This window comes from Toxotes jaculatrix, chromosome 6 (genome assembly GCF_017976425.1).
Source record: "Toxotes jaculatrix isolate fToxJac2 chromosome 6, fToxJac2.pri, whole genome shotgun sequence".
NCBI lineage: Eukaryota > Metazoa > Chordata > Actinopteri > Toxotidae > Toxotes > Toxotes jaculatrix.
The window spans coordinates 6,727,730-6,748,773 of NC_054399.1; the positions used below are offsets into that span (position 1 = coordinate 6,727,730).

The 21,044-nt window shown below is 39.4% G+C and overlaps 1 protein-coding gene across 36 annotated transcripts in view; it reads right to left on the reverse strand.

Moving 5' to 3' along the window:
* The window catches only part of celf5a (cugbp, Elav-like family member 5a), a 171,067-nt gene extending 165,303 nt beyond the window's left edge, over window positions 1–5,764 (reverse strand). For all 36 annotated transcript variants that reach the window (XM_041039849.1, XM_041039834.1, XM_041039857.1 and 33 more), the window contains exon 1: window positions 5,407–5,764. In XM_041039849.1, coding sequence (XP_040895783.1) covers window positions 5,407–5,764 — 358 coding nt within the window. The remainder of the gene's footprint in view (window positions 1–5,406) is intronic.
* Between the last annotated feature and the right edge of the window lie 15,280 nt (window positions 5,765–21,044).

A 21,044-nucleotide genomic window follows, 5' to 3' on the forward strand; every position in this document is an offset into this window, starting at 1 on the left:
ATCAATATGTGTGCAAACAATTGTGGCAATTTTTAAATACTTTTTTGACCAGTGCTTAATTCGGAGCTATATTTACTGGTATTAACATAAAACATCTACAAGATAATCAAAACATTTGCATCAACAAGTGAAAAAAAAAAGTGAATTTACCAGTGAATTTACTTTCAGGTATCAAAGTGATAAAAATACACAGATACTGCAGGTTTCATAAATGAGTGTCACTGTAATAAAGTTGGTCCATGCTTTCTCTGAAACCTCACAGTACATCCTCCCATGTCTGTCCCTGCTCCAGACACCCATTAACAGCAAACATATTCCACAAAGGTCATGGAATAAAGGCACTTCCAATATACTGAAAGCAAAATATACTGCAAGCCATAATGACTGTTGCATCAGTTCAGGAAATCAATCCATCTGAAAGGCTCTCTTGGGCAGGGATTAAGGGGAAAAAAGCAGTGAAAGAAAAAAAAACCAGGTGAGTCTGGTGTGCGGACACTAACCTCCAGCAGAGTGCGGCCTTGTCGGCATCTGAGATTGGCAATCTCCTTGGAAAACCAACAAAAAAGAGGAGAAGAGAGAAGGAGGCAGCACTCTCATCCTGAAGTCAAGGCCCATAGCGCCCGTCAGTACCAGTTGAGCTGCTGCATCTTTTATGAGGAAAGCCCTGTTGCTTATTACAATATTTACAGATGGTTAAAGATTGCGAAGCGAGTGTTGTTACGGCATTAGCTTGGCTCGGTGGCCTTCGCTCACTAGCCCTGACAGAAGATTTTATTCTAGATTTGTTAAATCGAATCACTGCACAAAACTGCAAGGAGAATGATTATTGTTCTTCCTGAGACTCAGTGTTCCTATACACAGGTGGAATGAAATTTATTTCTCCTTAAAACCTTTATGAAATTATTTAATTTCATTAGCAACCACACAACGGTGACACTGCAAAAGCCCTATGCAACACAGATGTCTATTAAATCAATAAAACCACAGTGCATTTATGTATGTACTATCCATGTCACTTCTACAGCTCTGTTTATGGTCTGTAAGTGAATTTATTCCATCTGTTTCCTCGGGGTGGGGGGGGGGGGGGTGCTGTCCTACAGCAGTGCCATGATCTTTGACACCTTCCATAAGGAATCCACAAAATGGAGACATGGAGATGCACTCACACTTCCATCATATCAACAAGCCAGAGCTTATTTTAATCAGTGCTAATGCCTTTCAGGTTTAATTATATATAGGAACACGTCCGTCTCATATTAATACCCTGTCTTTTTGGTTTGATGCAAATGCTACGTTCCAAATATTCCTATTTCCTTCCTTGTCTCCTTTTTATTGGAAGGACAACCCACAGAGGAATACTATCCATCAAAATGACTCAGAAGGAGAAAAAAAAAATAAAAACTTGAATAAATATTTCATTAGATTATTCTGTGATTTAATGTGCTTCTGCTTGGCTGAGGTCTACGGCAATATCTCTGGTCCATTTATAAATGCATTAACACAATGATACCCGACACTAGCTTAATATTGATACTGGGCTGCCTTTTGCTGGCAGATTGGAGCAGCGTAGGGATTGTTTGGTCTGTCTGTCTTTTTGCTGTGCTGAATCACACCTGCAGAAAAAAAGAAGCTTTTCTTCCTTCTCTATCTCTCTCCTTTGAGTCCATGTTACTTAACTGCAAGAGGGAAGATTAGTAAATCAACCAAACTCATAGGATATAATCAGTCTCTACAAATGCAGCAATTCTAAATAAATAAATAAATAAATAATAAAATAACATTGAAAAAGATTCGGCACTGCTCTGAGGGCATATTCAGTTTTTAAAGGAAAACTGTCAACTTGAAAAAAAAATCTGAAAAACAGCAACCTAAACACAAGAAAAAAATAAGACTACTGATTTGCCTTCGTTCTGCATACATACATGCATGCATGTGCATAAATGTGAAAGTGTGTGTTCTGCATGTGCTATAAGTGGAAGCTAATTAGAGCCAAAGGGAGAAGTTTTCATAGCCTGTGATAAATTCAACATCAGGAAATGCTCTACCTATTAATACCAATTGGGCGACAATAATTGGCAGGCCATCGACAGTGTGGGCAGAATTAATCATTTGAAGAGGCAGACTAGACTGAATTTTTAATTGGCAGAGGCAGCCACTGTTTAGGGAGGCAACCAGCTGATCACCCAAGAGACTGCTGCTTCAGACAATCCACATTTGCTAATCCTCTTGAGTCAAGTTATTATGGCCATGCATTATTATCACGCTTTACAAACTAATTCCATGTTTTCCCTCATGGATTACCATGGGGAAAAAATAGTTGCATAAGAAAAGAGGAAACAATAAACACACAAAGCACAATGTGGATGAAATAAAGAAAATCAAAATGACAGAATAAGTGCAAGGACTACAAATGCACAACATTTAGTATGATGATGATGATGATGTGTGTGTGTGTGTGTGTTTATCCCTCTGTCCGTCAACGTGTTTGTCAGTATGAATGTGCCTCTTTGAGGGTTAGCTGTCCCACTGTTTCCATTGGGATCCATATTCATAATCCTTTCTGCTTAATAACATGATTAACTATAAAATAACCTCATCCGAGATCATTGACATATTAGGGTTTGATTATGTATTGTTAATTGTGTGGCCAGAATTCATTACATTCTAAGCCATTTAATTTCACTGACTTATCTAAAATTAATTAGTTGTTTGTACGTTAATGAATAACGGTAGAAATTCACTTTGAGAAGTAAATTCAGAATGAATCATTTTCAATATATTTACGTACTTTAGAGAGATGATCTCATCCACCTGCATTAAACAAGCAAATGTTTTGTTTTGTTTTTGTTATTTATTAAACTGAATAAATGGTAACAAAACTTATGACTGACATAAAAGTTCACAAGATTTTTTTTCTATTTTATACAAAAAGGGATTTCACTTTGTTACAAGTCTTCTTTGAGCTTGAGTTTTGCATTTCAAACTGAGAAGGGACCTGAGGGGATGATCACACAAACTTTTCACCAAATACAGTACATCACAATTACAGATTTTCATATATATTCAGCTCTTTTACTTTATCACTAGGGCAAGACTGATGTAATAAACACAAAGTTAGTTGTTAAGATAATATGAAGAAAACAGACAAAAAAAATCAAATGTAAAAATATGTGAGCAAATAACTCATTATATTTATGCTAATAATAATATTAGTACTATATATTGTACTATTAGTAATACTACAGCATTTCCATCATAGTAGTTCATAATTAATTGTCACATGACATGACATTTTAGTATATGTATGCACACACATGCACACACATACAAACACACACCGATGAATGCAAAGTGAGTGCTATACTGGAAAACGTCTACAAGCTGACAATATCAACTATGAGATCATGAGCAGTTGCCATCCAGACATGTGGCTTCATGAAATATGTGGCATAATCTAACGCTAGTTATATCTGGCACGAAACCTTCATTAACTTTAACATTCCGTGATACAAATGTGACGAAAGACTGTATGAAATATTTTCGATCTCTGGCTAATCACAGCATGAGCGTGCCCATAAAAAAAAAACAAAAAACATGTTTATATATTTGTTCATTTGTCTTCCTAATTTACGTCGCTTAAATTCCATTTATTATAATTTTACTTTAGTTTGTTACTTTGATTGTTGAAATACTGTGTCTTCTGTCACTTAGCGAGCACTCACCACATTGGGCTTTATTATAGTTGGGTGTAATGGTAACAAATTTCATATCTTCTGATGGTGATTCTATATGTCATAGGAGACATGACACTGTTTGTAATGTTTTCAAATGGCATTTACATTACTGTCACAGATTGTTATTTGTCTTTTCTAAATGTCACTGCAATAAAAGGCTTATCTCCTCTACTAACATCCCTCACATATCAACATCTGCTTTGCAAGAGTGCAAGAAGAAGAATCCAAAATGGCATTCAGAGAGAGCAACGCTGTGACAAAATGACAGTCATGGTTATGTCTCTGGTCCGTAACATGGACGGGGCAGTTTCAGAATCAGGCAATAAACCATAAAGGTTATGGAAAAAGAATAAAGCATATGATGACAACTCTTGTTCAGACAGTGTTGTTTTTGTCTCCCTTTGGATCAGGCTGCAAACAATATCAACAGTGCATTGGCCCAATATGTTAAAATTATGATTGAAACCAATACTTATTATACTCATACCTATATCCATGTCTCTAATTGTCCAGTGTGTCATTATTTTCACCAGCATACAGCCCCACACTCCGCGAGAGCCTATGTATGTGTGTTTTTTTCCCCACATATAAATGTAAAGTAATTAAAGTTGGTTGCAAGTGTTGATGTGATGGATGGTGATGATGATGATGATGATGATTATGATGATGATGATGATGACGTCTACACTGCGTGGATCGACTATAAGGTGGGAGGGGGAGCGAGGGGGGCACGTATTGTGAAATGGTTTTCCCACCCAGGCAGTGATCTCTACCCCCGTATATCCTTGAAAACCAACTTCATTATGGAAGGTGGAAGTTGTCAGTGTATATCGTGAACTGAGTGGATTTACACTCTGCCTCTGCCTGACTCAGTCTTCCATTTCAGCGGCACAGGCAGCGCAGCATCACTGCCCGCTCTCCGTGGCGGCGTCCGTCATCTTGTGACAGTTCTTGCGCCCTTTGGAGACACCGTGGTACTGAACTGATTTCGCTGTGTCGGGTCTGCACCCCCTCCCCAGCCCGCTCCATTCGCACTCGGGGAGATGTTAAAGAAAGCATATGGATGAATAAATGATGGCACCCCTCCGCACAAAAAAAAAAGATGGGCACTGACGAGCGAAGAGGCTCTTTAAAAATGCATCCTTTCCGAGCGCCTCTGCCCCACTTAAGAGCGTGTTAAGAAAAATACTCTTCAATTGCGATAAAATAAAGAACACAGTCAACACAGTTTGTCACCTTCTCATTCGTGATGCTGAATGTACTCATAGTATTCTAATATCTCCCATTTTGACTGCTCGTGCAATAGTAAAAAAAAAAAAGTGGAATTACCAGCATGGAAATACAAAAGCTCAGAGGAATATTCAGTCGTCTTAACATGTAAGGACTTAATAATTTAAAAAATAATAATAACAATAATAATTGGGTCAAAATGGCAAACCTCGTGAGTGTTGGATGGAAATATGTGAGCAATGATGCACATGATGAATGTTTTGGAATAGTAGACTGATATCATTTCTGGATTAAGCCTGATAACATTTTTTAAAAGTGACAAATATCCGTCATTTCCGACTCACTATTTTTTAATGAAAATTTGTTCAAAAGGTGCAGGTAATAATAAGCGATTATTAAGCTATATATGGGCCTCGCAGCCATTTGAGGGGCGACACGTTACCTTTGTGCATGCCGGTGTATCGGTCCTTGAGAACTGTCAGTTCGTGGATTTTCCCAAACTGTTCAAACAGGGGTTTCAGGTCTTTTTCCTCCAAGTTCCGCGGTATCTGCCCGATAAACAGCTTAATGGCATCTTGGTCTTTCATGTTGCCGCTCTCCGGATGAATTGAAATGGGTTCTGACCCGTTCATGGGTTTCGGAAATGTGATCTGAGGGTACTGGTGCTGATGTGGGATAAGTAGTAGTGGTTGTTGGGTCGGTGGTGCCCCCGGTCCGGTGAAAACCAGGCTGGAGTGAGCGGGCTGGGGCTGCTGTGGATGGTGCTGCCTTCTTGTTTCAGTCTGAGTGAATCTGGCCATTCTGAGCTGGGAGCAGAGTGGATAATAATGACAACACACACACACACTGTGAGAGAGCAAGCACTCAGCTGGAAACCAGGCTGACTTTCTATCCGACACACAACACACACGCACACACAGTACAAGGCAGAAGGAGGAGGGGGTGATAGAGGCGGAATAAAGGCACGGGAGCGATATTAGACACTCTGGAGCGACACCCAGTGTCACTTATGAAGTACTTCAACATAGAAACCAAGCCTGTGCTTACTGGAAATATGGACCCTGAGCAGCTTTCAGTACACGACCAGGCATGTTTGTAAAATATATTCCTTCTAAACAGTGATGGAGGAACTATTACAAATCCTTCATATTGGAAAAAAAAATCACACATGTTGACTTGTTGAAGCAGAAAAAGCACAAGTGTCGCTAACATCATTATCAACGGCTCCTTTCTATTTCGGTGTCCAAGTAAGCCATGACAGTCATCATTAATTTCATTATTCACACCTGTGCTTCTCCTACTATGACATGTCAAAATGAATGTCTTCCATGAAAAGGCCAATTTGCATGTAAACATCCTTAATTTAAAATGTTACTTGAATTAAAGTAAACAAGAATTGGCAGCGCATAAGTCATACTACACTGTTTCAAACCACTGGTGTTTTAATGTGACAACAGCATTTCAGTGTAGCTCATATGGGCTGTGCTGAGTCTGACTACACTCAGTCAAGTAAAATGCACAGAGCTGCTGCAGCAATTGGAAAAAAACTTTATTGACAACAACAGAAACACTGTAGATAACTGAATTAACATAGAACAAGGTTTCCCTCTGAAATGTGGGGGAGAAAAGTGTAGACTCATGAAGTTTAAAGTACCAGCGGGTAAAAGATGGAACCTCAACAGTACCCGAATCAAATGGTTATTTTCCAGAGTTAGTGTCTTTTTAGAACAAAATTCCCTCATTGTGTTACTAGACTTCTTTGTGCACTTTTGCACAGAGAGAGAGAGCTGTGGATTTTGTCCCCCCAATTTTTAACATGCAGTTGCACTGGGAAGGGTTCACTTCACAGCCAGCATTGAGAGGAGAAATGATTGCAGTGATCAGTAACTCTTTCAGGGATTTCACTAAATTGTATTATGTGTGCAGGCACGTGAGAGTTGTACTAAGATAGTACAGAAAAAACATGAACCTATCCTTCAATAGCCACTTTTCATTAAAATAAATAATGAAATATAGTCGCAAGCAACAATTTGTGGGTTCCAGTCTTTTTTGTGCACAACAGAAAGAAGCTGCTCAATTGCCCAAAATTAAAGCTGTGAGCAGCAAGGAGCGGGTTTCAGGCTTGATGAAGCCGAGCAAAATCCCTTCAGCTTGTTTAATTCTGTTTAAAGAGGGAGCGAGACCAAACACACACTTGTTTTACCATCAGAATGTATACAGAAAAAAAAAATCTAAATTCTTACCTTGTCTTGTGGAGCTCACAGATGAAAAAAAAAAAAAAAACTTGATGTGTATTAATATTTTCATCCAAATAAATTTCACCAAAAGTAAATACTTTGACTGGAGTACATGACAGGGTTAATGAAAAGTAAAAAAAAGAGTAATGAAATGGAATGTGCTAGTTTGATGTTAAGCTTTTTTTTTGCCCCATTTTAGCTACTATTGATCCAGGTTGCATTGTATGTTTGATTTGCTGTTATTTTACATGTGTGTAACTTACTTATTAAACATATTGATGTTTATGTTAATGATACAGTTCACGGATGGGGGTTAAAATTTAAATTTCTCTTAAAATTTCTCACCTTTTTGACTGTTAATCAGACTAAGACTTCACAGTTTCTCCCCTAATTTAGCTATTTTTGAAAGGACAGTAATCAATACAGAGTCTTTGCTCTCCCTCCTGGAATTTGATGAAAATGTATTAATATTTTAGCTCTAATACCAGGATAATTGGACCAAGAGATTTGTTTGGCAAGTGGGCATGCAATCAAAGTTTTAAAGAGTACAATAAAATCATTTTAAAATCCCTTTCCTTAACCTTAAGAGATATGACTAATACTGAAATACTGAAATGCTGCCCATGATGTAGTAGTTCATTAACTTAAAATAAAACTGAGACTTGATTTACACTTCAAAAAATATAACCTTTGAATTATAAAATAAAGTGCTCATTGTGGTTACATATACACCACTATTAAATACACAAATATAAGCTGAATATAAGCTCTCCTACATTGCATATTAGAAGTTAAAAGACACTGGGTGTCCATGTTGTATAGGGAATGTTACCAGTTATAAGTGACCTATTTATAAGGTGAGTCGTGTTGTCAGTCGAATTGGCAGTCATTCATTGGATTCAAGGGAACAGCAAACATTAACTACAATTAGAAGACTTACTGTAAGTACTTTTCAAATAGCAAGCAGGCTAATCCCCCAAGAGAGGGTGTATTTGCTTCGTTTGCCTTCTCTTTGCAGACACTGTCAATAGACCTCAGATCCAAATCCATCATCTAAATAAAATACTGAAGCGAGAACAACACTGCCAAAACTAATGTACAACAGGCAGCGTAGTCTGACTTAGCCACAAACCAGCCTTTAGCTAAAACACATCTGTTGGACAGATTTCTAATTACAGCCTATTTAACAGTGGATTAAATAAAGTGATATACTGTCTCTGACAGCAGGCTCGAGGCTGTAAGGTGAATCAATATTGCTGCTGGCTGCTGCTGCTGCTTCCCTTACTGTGGCGAAGCGGCACCACAGGGGTCCCCTCCAAGAACTTCGACTTACACGTGGCTACATCATTGTGTGAGAGAGGCTCGGCTGCCTGTGTTGCTCTGAATTCAGCTGTGTACCTGTAAAGCAAGGAAAGGCGCACATCTAAAGGGCCGTGGTTTGCAGTAAAAACAGACTGGTCAACAAAGTTCAGGGCTGAGAAGTTTGGAGAAAGACACGGCTGTTTTCTTTGCGGAGGGAAGTGGGGATAGTTTCAGCTCTATTGAACCGTGCTCATAATATTTCTTTCTAAAAAAGTTCAATAAGTGCAAGTGCAGAGGGAAAGACATGAGCAGGCAGGGGTACACATTGACATTACCAGTCAATAAAGCAGTGGGTGGTAGCTACACAGACACAGGCATTTTTTTATTGTAAACTTGTTCTTTTGAAATGTGAATGTAATTCTTTGAAGCAGTAGGTCCCAGAGTGCAGAGTAAGATAGAGTTGCTGAAACTGCTGTTTGTTTTCGATTTGCACGCCCAAGTCACGGAGTTATTTTATGCTCAGTTCATCATGTTATAAATTTATTGATTAAAAGAGGCAGGGTACTCACTGAATGTGGCTGGCCATCTGAATGGGAGTTGGCAGGGACAGGAGTCGAAGTAGATGTGTTTGGCGGATGGCTCAGCATGTTAGCCTGCTTACATCTGCAGTGAGGAAACAAACAGTGCAGCTCATATCGAATAAGAGCACTGAGCTGTCATGGCACCGGCTCACCAGCCTCTGAGGGAGGTTGAGAGGCTATTTTTAGGGATGTGGTCAACACAGGGGGAGGGGTATTGAGAACTTCCACTTCATGGTTTTTTATTGACCAATGCCATTAGTGTTTCACCGAGCTGAAGGCAAAGACAAGAAATCAATAAAGGTCACACTATTAGTGCGAACTAAAAAGTTACATACAATTTAACCGGCTGGCGTTTATTCTGCTGCTTGTTAACCAGTCTGGACCCTGAGAGGGAGGCAGCCTGGCTGGATCTGTTCAGCTCGGGAAGTCTGGAGGGCCCAGAGGGAGACAAAGGCAGCTAAGGGAGTCATTTTGTATTCTGAGTGCACTTGTAGACATTACAGTCAAGACAGTCAGCTAGCCACACATACACACACTTCCTAATTACTCAAATTCAACATTAATCTCCACATCCCGTACTTTTCTTGCATATTGTGCAAACACAGCAATTCTCATAGGCAAAAAAAAGCATACATACAGTTTAACCCTTCATATGCCATCTACTTATGAGCTGAAGCCTGTAAGTGAATGAGGAGCTTGACAAAACAAAATGTGCAACACTTTGCAGTTAAGGGAAAGCTTCTTCTCTGCTTGGTCTGGCATGGCGAAGCTCTGAAAGTGTAGTGGTGGTTTAATAAGCGGCAAGAGTTGGAGGTGTCCCCCGGTGCCTAATTCACCGTTGCACTCTGGTTATGCATTGCAAAGCATGCTTGTTCAACTGTAAGGTGTTGTTCAAGAAAATTAGGGTGTGATGTGATGATGACATATCACACTGCAGACAGTTTTATGGACCAGTGACTTAACAGGCTGATGAGATGTGATAAGAGCAAGCTGAACTGGGAAGTCAGTGCACAGCACCTTTCTCTCCGGGCCTTAGGACCTTGGTTCTAAAAGTAGAATTGAACTCTTTGATATCGATCATAGCTTTTCCACTAAAGAACACTCACAGCATTGTTTCCTGACACTGGTCCTGCTGCAACCATTAAAAGGATTGGTTCTGTTAAATATGATTAAGCAAATAAACTAAAACTGCACTTAAATAATTGAAAAAGTGAATGTCCGGCATTGTTTTTGAGCCTAAAATATATAAGTGCTATTCTGCTTGATCAGTTTGAATTTACTTTAATGAAACCTCACATCCTGAGCTGTCAAAACATGAAAGAGCAGCGCCCACAAATGATTGTAGGTCTCATAAATTCTCTGTTCCTGTCTGTCTGTGGAGTGTAAATAATCAAAAGACAGAGATAAATGTGAAAGCACGCAGACTATACAAATATTTGCGCAACCCGATGTCACGCTTTTAATTCCAATTAGGATGGAGCATGAATGTAGTCATTAGTGCAAAGGGGGCAGAGAACTGGTTCTTGCAATTGGGCTCACTGTAACTGGCTGTCTTAATAATCACACAGTAAGCTATGATTATATCAACTTTGCTTCACCCACAATTCATTAACAAAATATTGTAATGAAAATAGCAGATGAACTGCATCAGAGGAATTTAGAAAGTGTCTCTTTCTTCAGATTTGCACCACAGCATAACATCTTTGATAATCTTTTACCATTACAGTTTTAAACATTTAAATGTTTCTCAAATTCCTAATTATCCCAGGCTACTTTTGATATTATTGGAATCTGGATAGTTTATGGCAGCTGGCTGATTTGGCTACAACTCTACATAAATCCAAATCCTGTATGTACCTGTATGACTGGCATGAAGCAGACTATTATTTCCAGGACCTGGTCTCTTTATGACTTGCATTATAAGAGAAGGGCAAGAATCGTTGAAACGATGAAACAGTTTTGACATTTTGAAGATTAAATTTATCACCCAAAAACTGCCTCTCATGGAATCCTATCACCCACTGTGTTTGTCGCAGTTTTGTTATTTTTGAAAAAAAAAAAATCATCAGCCTGCAGGGCAATCTTTTTTTTTTTTTTGGCAAATCTAAGTCACTGCTGTGATCTCAGTAGCCTCTACAACTGCCTCAATTTCAAGATCGTCTGGACTGCTGCTGTTTTAGTATTAATACAATTATCTCCAGAAAAACATCATCATATCAACAGACTACATGGTGTTCAAACTCCTGTGTCGTCCCTTCCAGCATCCTTGGCTCAATTTTGTCCATTTTGTAGAGACAATATTTGTCTTTCCCATGATTCAAAGAAAAAATGGCTTGAAATGTAACACAAAACCAAAATTAAGTAAATACTTACAATAATGAAACAGAATATGCAGAAGATACAGAGGATGTGTTCAATGATCCAGGTTCCTACACAGGAATTTTTGACCCTTTTTTGTTGAAAAATTAATATAAATCTGTGCCAGAACAGTGGAAACCACAGTCAACATATGCAGCTGTAAATATAGTAAAATTCATATTAAATGTATCATGTATCTACATAAATACAAATACAATAATCACCGATCAGTTATGAAACTCTGAATCCTGGTCATGGCTGTGGCATGTATCTTTGGAGCACACTAGTCACAGTGAATTGGGGAAAGTGGTTTGATTTTGATCTGGATCACATGGGCATTTTATTATTCAACACTACAACGCATCAACGTGTGAGAAAAAATCAGTGACTCTTACTCTCCAATGTAATGTGTGTGAATTTGTACTTACACTTTCTAACCACCAGATGGAAGCTCCGTTCTGTTGAGGTTTTCCTCTCCATTCCTGCCAGTCACGTAAGGACACCTGAGCCTAAATAATGACTAACCTGATATAAATTATTGCCAATTCCCCCTAAAGCTGTGTCTTAAATTTCACATTTGCTGTTAATAATCCATATCGACAGGAATCAACCAGCCAGCCAAACAAGCAGGGCTTAGCAGATAGCTCTGGATATTTGGCCTCCTTCGTCAGCTGGTTATCTCTCTGCTTTGGCAGAGAAGTGTGTACAGACGAGGCTTTTGCATAACTTTAACTAATGTGTTACTACAAGCAGCTGTGGCTGGAAACTTTGTAATACTGAAGGCTCATGTCATAGTAGTGGTGTGGCATGTAAAAGTGTTGGTGTTTGACAGCATATACAAGTGGTAGTGGTGAAATGTGTTTGCTGCGTTGCGTTGAGGCCAGCTGAAATGGGACTGTTTCAGGATCACTGAACAGCTGCTGTGTATGAGCCACAAGGACACGCTGGTGGAAGGTGCCCCGAAGCACTCCTCCCACACAGATGTCAATATCTGACAGCACGTTTTTCAGCCTTCATTATTTCTTTCAATTTGTGGGTCATTCAAGAAAATACATTTGTGACTACTTTAATTCATGCACAAATAGCACTTGTACCATGGGGTCCTTTTGGCCTTTACTGAGGTGCAAATCTGTAGTATACATTCCTTAAGTATTTCCATTCGATGTCACATTATACTTTTTACTTGAAAGTAAACACAAAGTAGACACATTCTTGTACAGTTAATAAAATAGATAAAATTAGTTCAACCTTGACAACATGACAATGACACTTACACATTAATGTGTCAGCATTAACAATCTAATAATACACCATCTACTAAGAGTAACACTCAGAGGACACAAGGGGACACCCTTGTAAAAGTCATCATCTGGGCAAGCAGCCTATTACGACCCACTATTATGTTTTATAGTTAGGTGTTAAAGGAATAGATAATGACAACTGGAGATTTGCAAACTGCATATTAACGTGTCAAATCACAACATGAACTTACCTCGTAACAGTGAAACTAAGGAGTCCAGTCTGTGTTGACCTTGCACTGCAGTGAACTGTGGAGTACATTTCACACTGGAAGCATGATATGCATTCATCCTAGCTAAAAAAAAAAAAAAAAAAAGGAGGTAATGGAAGGAAGTGGAAGGACTCTTATTGTGAAGCAGCTGCAGGCATGTGACATACATGGGCATTTCTAGTTTGTGCCTCACTTGTTGGTTGCAACTTTGCATCTTCCACTCACTTTTTCTTTCAGTCAGCAACACAAGCAAACTTGACAATGTAAGATTTGATTTCATGGGCGTGCCAATCAATACTTCATTATCATGTAGCATATCTTCACCCCTGCCAAAGCAAGTTTGAAATAAAATAAATGGATAAATGGAGTAACTGGTAGTTTAAGTATAGCATCAAAACAAAAAAAAATAAGATCAAATTTAATGAGAAAAAAAACTTAAAGAAAAAATGTCCATTCGTTTGTTAGTGGGACTCATTGTGACAAGAGAGCAAAGCAGCCTAGGCAGCCTTTTGAGCAGAGGCCCTCAGCTGATTCTCAGACATTCTTATTCAGCTGGGAAAAGAAGTCCCTGCAGCTCGTTTGTGGGTTAGCCCAAAGCAAAGATTCTTCACTGCATGGGGCAGAGACTCCCTCCTGCAAGATGCAATGTTTGAAGCTATTGTTTGTTTTTACTGTCACTCAGAATTTTTCTGAAGCACAGTTGCCATTCACAGCATCTGAAATTACAAGAAAAGCAAATTAGCCGTCTTTTCTTAAAGGAGGTACATGGACAACAGATGGACATTCCTTTTATATGCAAATGATATCAAGAAAGCAGTGATTGATGAAAATGACCTCTAGATGTCACACAAAAACACTTGTACACGGTTGAAGCTGCTAGACGACAGTGGTTGGTTAACAATGGTGCACAATATGAATGTAAAAGAAGAAGATTCCCTTGGACATTGTTTGGGCTAGAGTAGCTTTAACAACCCTGAAAAAAAAAAACCCTGAAAAACCTGAAGGAGCTGGAAACACTGTGATGCAGCCTCACCATGTTAAAACACATAAAGTCACTGAATATTCAGTGCCTTTTATTTTGAATGCCAACAGAGCATGAATGCACATGAGAAGTGGGACCGGTTTTATGTGATGCACCCAAAAGCAATTTAGAAAAACAACCCAGTGAACTGCACACATGAAAAGCGATGTCTCTGAAGCAGAGAGAGATACACGCATGTAGATGCAGAAAAAAAAAAGCAAAGACCTCTGTCAAAGCACAAAATTTAAACTCAGATACAGGTGCAAAATTAACAATGGCTTAATTCCATTTGGATGCTGCTGTGGCATTGCCAGGGCTTTGTTGTTCTGCGTGTTGGCGCACTGACATTGTTTACTGGCAAAGATAAATAAATCTGAGGAATAATGAATGTTATTTGTAACATCAAATGTGAGTCATAATTGGTCAAAATGCCTGTTGGATAAGTCAGTGATGCCAAAAGGCTGACTGAAGCGACATTAGTGCTTTTGACCACAGACAGACAAGACACACTCAAACCATATGTACAGTTCTTTTATACCTCAAGCTACTCATGTTCTTATGACTATACTGTACATGCAAGTGAAAATGAGCAACATGAGCATCCCACACAGGAGTCACAGTCCTCATTCCCAATAGATGTAAGCACAGTATTTACTTTTTTATGCACCAACTCTTGAGAAAGAACTACTGTTTACTTTAGCTTTCTCAGTGACTCTCTTTACCCGTGTTTTGTTTACTTTAGCTCTAGCTAATCCATTTTTCACTTGACTTGAGTGCAATCAGATTGTTTAAGCATAACTGAGTAAACCATACAGACCAGTGAATCACTATAAATGAGCAGAATGAGGCTCAGGGAAAGGTAAGCAGTTAAGGTTTCTGTCCTTCAGTTGTTCAGGTCCAACAGTTTCCTAACGTGGCTTGAAAAAAAGTTTCAAGTTTCTTGTGCTCCTAAGGAATTAAGTGCCACCTCTACCTGCACACACGTGCAGCTTGAGCACATTTCAAACCATGATTGAAAATGTCAGGAAAATGTGAGGCCACTTCAGCACTGCGGGACTGCTTTTATGTTGCAGACTGGAACATATTCGCAGCAGATGCAGAACTGGAGAGACACACATCGATTGTCCTCTCCTTTGCAAACTTTTGTTATGCAAATGCGACTGTAACAAAGACGGTCAAAATGTTTCCCAATTAGAAAATCATGGCTGAAAAGCGAGGTACAGATTCTGCTCAGAGCACAGGACTCGGCATTTAAATCTGGTGACACTCTTTCGCTTACAAAGAAGCACATGGGAGACAGGGGAGGCATCACACATGGGTATAAACACTGCATAGAGGAGCCCTTCGACAATAACAACTCCTGGTGATTGTGAAAGAAGAGAAGGATAAACACAAGCTACAAGGACAGTTACACAGTCTCAAGGTCCAGCTGTGACAATATTCATCACCAAAGTGACTAGACCAGATGGAGTCCTCGGTCAATACTGAAGGCCAACTAACAGAGGTATTCACTAACATCTTCAGCCTCTCACTACAGCAAACTTTAGTCCCCAACTGCCTTAAGTCAGCCACGGTTCCCAAGAAGGCAGCAGTGAATTGTTTGAATGACTGTTGCCCAGTTGTTTTAACCCCCGTCATCATCAAGTGTTTCCAGAGACTGATTCTCTCCCACATCAAGGCTGCTATCCCTGCTGATCTTGATCAACTACCAGTTCACATATCAGACCAACAGATCAACAGCTGGTGCAGTCATAACATCTTTTCACACAGCCCTTACATATCACACTAATTTTAGTTTAGCATTTAATGCAATAATCCTCCACAAACTTTTCCAAAAAAAACGGAGTGACGTGGGCTTAGACAGTTCACTGTGTTCATGGATACAACAGTTTGTCAGCAACAGACCACAAAATGACAAGATTGGAGGTCACACCTCCTCAACTCCGATCCAGAGCACAGGAGCACCAACAGCAACATTTAAGGTGGAATGTTTTTTTTGCAACTCATGAATTTACTCAATTCATGAGTTGACGGAGTGAATCAATAAATACACCTTAAATGTCAATGTGACTTTGACCATTCCATTTGTTTTTATTGGCTCTCTTGCATGTGCTTTAGTGATGATTGGATTTTCAGCTTAAGAAACATAAATGAATTTCAACCGGATCACGTTGTACATCCCCGTGCACAGAGGACATTAGTTGAGTAGATGGTCCTTCAGCGTGGCCCAGGACACATTTGCATTTACATTAAAAGAATATGGTCTAAGTGATCGGAACTAAAATGCGTCTTGGGTGCATTCATACCTGTAATTAGAGCTGTCCACTTCTGATGCATGTTAATACCAGGTCTGAACAGGGCCTGTACTTCTTTAGGAAGTTACAACACTCCCATCTCCCACAGCTGATGCTGGTAAACTTCTACTGTACCACCACTGACAGTCTCCTGAGCAACTGCTTCACAGAGTGGTATTCAGGTGTACTGTGGAAGACCGGAGGGATCTGCAACGGGCAGTGAAGGCAGCTCAGCGTGTCACTGGGACTATACTACCCCCTCTGAAGGACATTTGCACTGGCCGACTACCAAAGAAAGTCGGCCCATCCATGTAAAACAGCTTCTGTCCAAGAGCTGGAACCTCTGTTTACCCCCCACTGCAAGACTGAAAAGGACTGACTGCTGTGAGCAATAACCCCACCAACCAACCCACCCACACATTCATTACTCTCTTCAGTCTTGGACCATGGACCATATTGGACATGGATCATATTGCACACATTGCAGTACTGCACACATTGCAGCTGCACTTTTTGCTTTTATTTATTGAACTTTACTGTTGTTGTTATCGCTGCACACTGCTGGAGAACTAAACGGATTTTCATTTTTTTCTGAGCACTATCACAATAAAGACCTAATCAGGAAGAATAATGAAATGCAAGTGAATTCTTCCATTTAAGTTGTTTTGTTGCAGCCCGACTGAATAATAAGAAAAAAAAAATCACCTTTCTTATTTCCTGTCCATAAAATGGAATTGAATACCCAAGCCACTTCAAAAACAAAATATCCTTAATAAAGTAATTTGAAGGGGTAGGAGGGGCAGCTCAGATTTGTTGCTGTGCTGAAGCTGTTTGTGCTCAGGAATTCATTTTGCCAGAGGCTGATGCATCTCAATGTTGAAGTGAAACTTTACTGATCTGCTATAAGTTCTGATAAAGTTTTTGATATCATTTGTTTATATGGTGGGTACACAGACAATGTCTCAGCTCGTTATTTTTAAGTAGCCCCAACTTCTCAGTCCTTCACTGTTAATTTTGAGGACACCAGTAATGACTGTGACTGTTGATACTTTTTAAAACCAGTGCCGTGAAACTAAATGCCTCCTTATGACCTTCAGTCAGAAATAGGCGTGGTGAAGCATACATTTCATTCTGAGGATAATTCAGTGGTAGAAAAACTTCTATTGTGAAGCTCTTCTTCTTCCCACCACTGCTCGTGGTTTAGATTGGACTGGTTCATGTTGTTTCTCACTACAGGGCTTTTTTCGCTTTCTTCCTGACCTTATGTTCATAGTCCAGTGGGCATGTACAGCTTTACTTTCTGGTAAATGAATGTGTTGATGAATACTAACAAAGTAACAGAATCTTGGTTAAAATATTTATGTCTAGTGCTTTGGACATAAACATACAATGACAAATTACCAGCTCAAAGTGACGTTTAAAAAGTCTCAAGTGATTTTACTTATGTGAAACAAAGAAAATTAAGCCAATTTTAATATTTCAAATTCTTAAACCAGAAAAAACGTTTGTATCTCCAATTGATAAAGAACTTACAATTAGAAGATGGTCAAATCTTTTGTCTAGGATTAATTATCTGTTGATCACAGAATTGACTCATCTAGTCAGTGCTTCTGGCAAGTAGAGCTGAACTTAAGGTCTGTCACAGTTGAAGCCAGAAACACAGGGGAAAGGGACCAAATGCAGACGCCAGAGGCAGAGCTAATTAGTTCAGTGAATGTGTTTACACAGAGAAGAACAAAGGCTTATGGGGTGGTGAGACAGGCAAGGGTCAAAACTGGGGAATGCAGACCAAGCAGGCAAACAAATCCAAAAATACAAAGACAGGAATCCAAAGTTCAATAAACAAGCTGAAGGTCAAAATGTAGGCCAGCAGATACAAGGAGCAAAGACTCGATGCTTGCAGCAAACACAACAAAACAGTCTGGCAAAAAAGGAAGGAAGAGAATATATATAGAGCAGAGTTGATGAGGTAATCAGGTACAAGAGGGGAGAAGTCAGGTGACTGCACAGCTGATGAGAAGTGGCAACAGGTGAGTGGATGGGTGGGGCAGTCAGGTGATGAAAGAAGTAGGGAAAGTCCCTGTGCATCTGGTGGACAGATGGAAAATGACAGCTTACAGGCTAAGATGGAGATGAAAGGTAGAACATGGTTTAGGAGAAGTGAGCAGGGGCTGAGGGGAAACTTGGAAGCAGATCGTGACAAGGCCTTATTATTTTTGTTATACTTGCAGCTACTTCATTCTGCTGCATTCTGCATTCATTTTTTCATCTTTTATCCCCCTTGTTTCTCTGACTGCATATAGTCTCCAACTCCAGAAGCAACTGAGACTCTTTCCCCAAAAAAAATAAAATAAAAAGAAACACCACAACATCAAACAGATCTCAAATCAGGGTTATTCATATAGCCTTGATGTCGACAGCTTAAGCAAGCTGATGCAAATGAGTCGACTGTCACATAGCTAGTCTGATATGCTAATGGTCTTTCGGGGTCAGACCTTGAGTGGCACATTGCATGCTTGGTAGACATACTATCAGCTGCCTCTGTGGTGTATTGTTCAAAAGAATGTTTTCCCCCCATTCATTTAACCACTCTGGCTAAAAGAAGCCATAAGGCACACAACTGTACCGTGAGGAGTTGACAAAGAGAATGTTGCAATAGCCAAAGCACAATACTGCCTTAAGATCTTTTCTAAACTGTTAATAAAAGACATATGAGCTCAGTGATTCATTTTAAAATTTGAATGACTGATATAATAAAATTTTACATTCGAAAGGTCGTAAACAGAGATGAAACACCACTAATGACGTTGCAACACTCTGCTCTATTATACCAATGGAAAACTGTATTACTGAGATACAATGTTCAGTCATGCGGTCGTGCTTGAACACAGTGTTCAAGTACAGTGTTCATGTATGCAAAACATGTTTCAAATAAACACATGAACCAAATGTCACATCCGTCAGCCAAGCCACAGCCAAATCATATTCCATATTATTACAGTATGGAGCTTCTCTATAGTTGTTGTTTTTTTTCTTTTTTTCAGGGGAAATTACTGTTTGCCGGGATTTTTATTACAAATTATGCATGCCACCTGGGAGGTCTTGCAGCGTGACAGACTGGCATTTACTGTAATGATTGGCATTTGACTTCCAGCATCTGTAAATCTCAGTGCGGTGTTGTTTTCAGAGGCTCATTAACTATTTCACCCCCACCACCCCCCAACTCTCATCTCCAAATATGTTGTCATCTGACCCTTTCAGATTACTGAAACATGAAGCACAACAGAGAGTAGTGTTCAAATGGGGAATTAATATCTCTATGTCAAATGTCATATCAACTCATCAACAACAGGCACTATCTGGGCCCTAGTCCATCCAGTTCAGTTAATTCATTATGCATATTTAACTTTTCTTTCCCTTGCAGGGTTTTCATCACTACAGAAGGACAGAATTTAAATGAAATGGTCTGACTTAAGGTAAATTAATAAAAAATGTTATAGTAACAGTAAGTGAAGAACCTGACTGCATCAAATGAATATTTCACAGTGCTGTCAGACTGCTGACCTTATCGTTTGAAGGTAGTGTCTCCTGAGGCATGGGTGTAAGCATGTGCACAGAAGTACAGTATGATCTTGGCATTTATGCATCCCAGCCACTGTTTCACACACACAAAAGAGAGACTCACACAGAAAAACACTGGTTTATTCTGTTGGGCATTTATAATTCAACATAATGAAAAAGGTGGATTTGTGCCGGAGAGGGAGGTGATCTGGAATTGCATTGTTTTTGTTATTCTGTTTTTAGTTTGTTCTCTCTTATTTCTTGCTGTGTAAAGTGCCCAGAAACTATTGGATGGAGTCTCAACACGCAGTTCCTAAAAGCTCAGACTCAGCCATGAATAAGTAATGAAGGTGAAACACTTCTGATCATTCCATGTAATGTTTGTGTTGTTCTTGTTATTGTACATCCATGTTGGGGAAGAGAAATTCAGTTTTACTGAGATGTGTTACAAACTACAACAACCTTGTGAAAAACATTGTGACTGTCTGTACAACCTTTCATGGTAATTCATCCATTAATCACTGAGACATTTCATCTGGTGACCGATCAACAAATAGACTGTCATTGCCATTCCTAGAGCCAGCGCACTGTTACGATAGGGCAAAAATCTTATATATGGTAACACAAGTACTGCTGTGTTTTAAAAATTAAGCCTCTAAATCAAGAGGTACAAATGTAATAAATGTCAGGACTCAAACACAAACTCAGTGAGATTATAAATTCCTGGAGTCAAAGCATGCTGTGTGAGTCAGTGACAAACACACACACACACACACACACATACACACACAGAGCGAGAGATAAGTGGCAAGTTATTGATAACAAAGATGAAGTCGAGTCTATGAAACATGACCGTAACAGATTCTTATTCTACATAACTTTGTGCTCGCACTGAACACTTCTTTTCATGAAGCTTCAAAGCTGAAAAGCTTCTGGACTAATTACAAATCTTTTGCCCTTTGGAATCTTCATCCAATAGATAACGAAGCAATAACGATTACGTAATTCTTCTTTTATGAAAACCCAATAGACTAGTCCTGGCAAGACACTCTACCGCTGTAATGTGTCAGCTGACACCTACCTCATCATGCCCATCAAATCTCAGCGCACAGATCTGGTGGTCTATTTAAAGCCCTTCATTCTCATTTTCACTGTCACTGCTTTGCTGCTACTACTACTCCACAAAAGTCTGCTGCACCACAGCCTGCTCCACTCT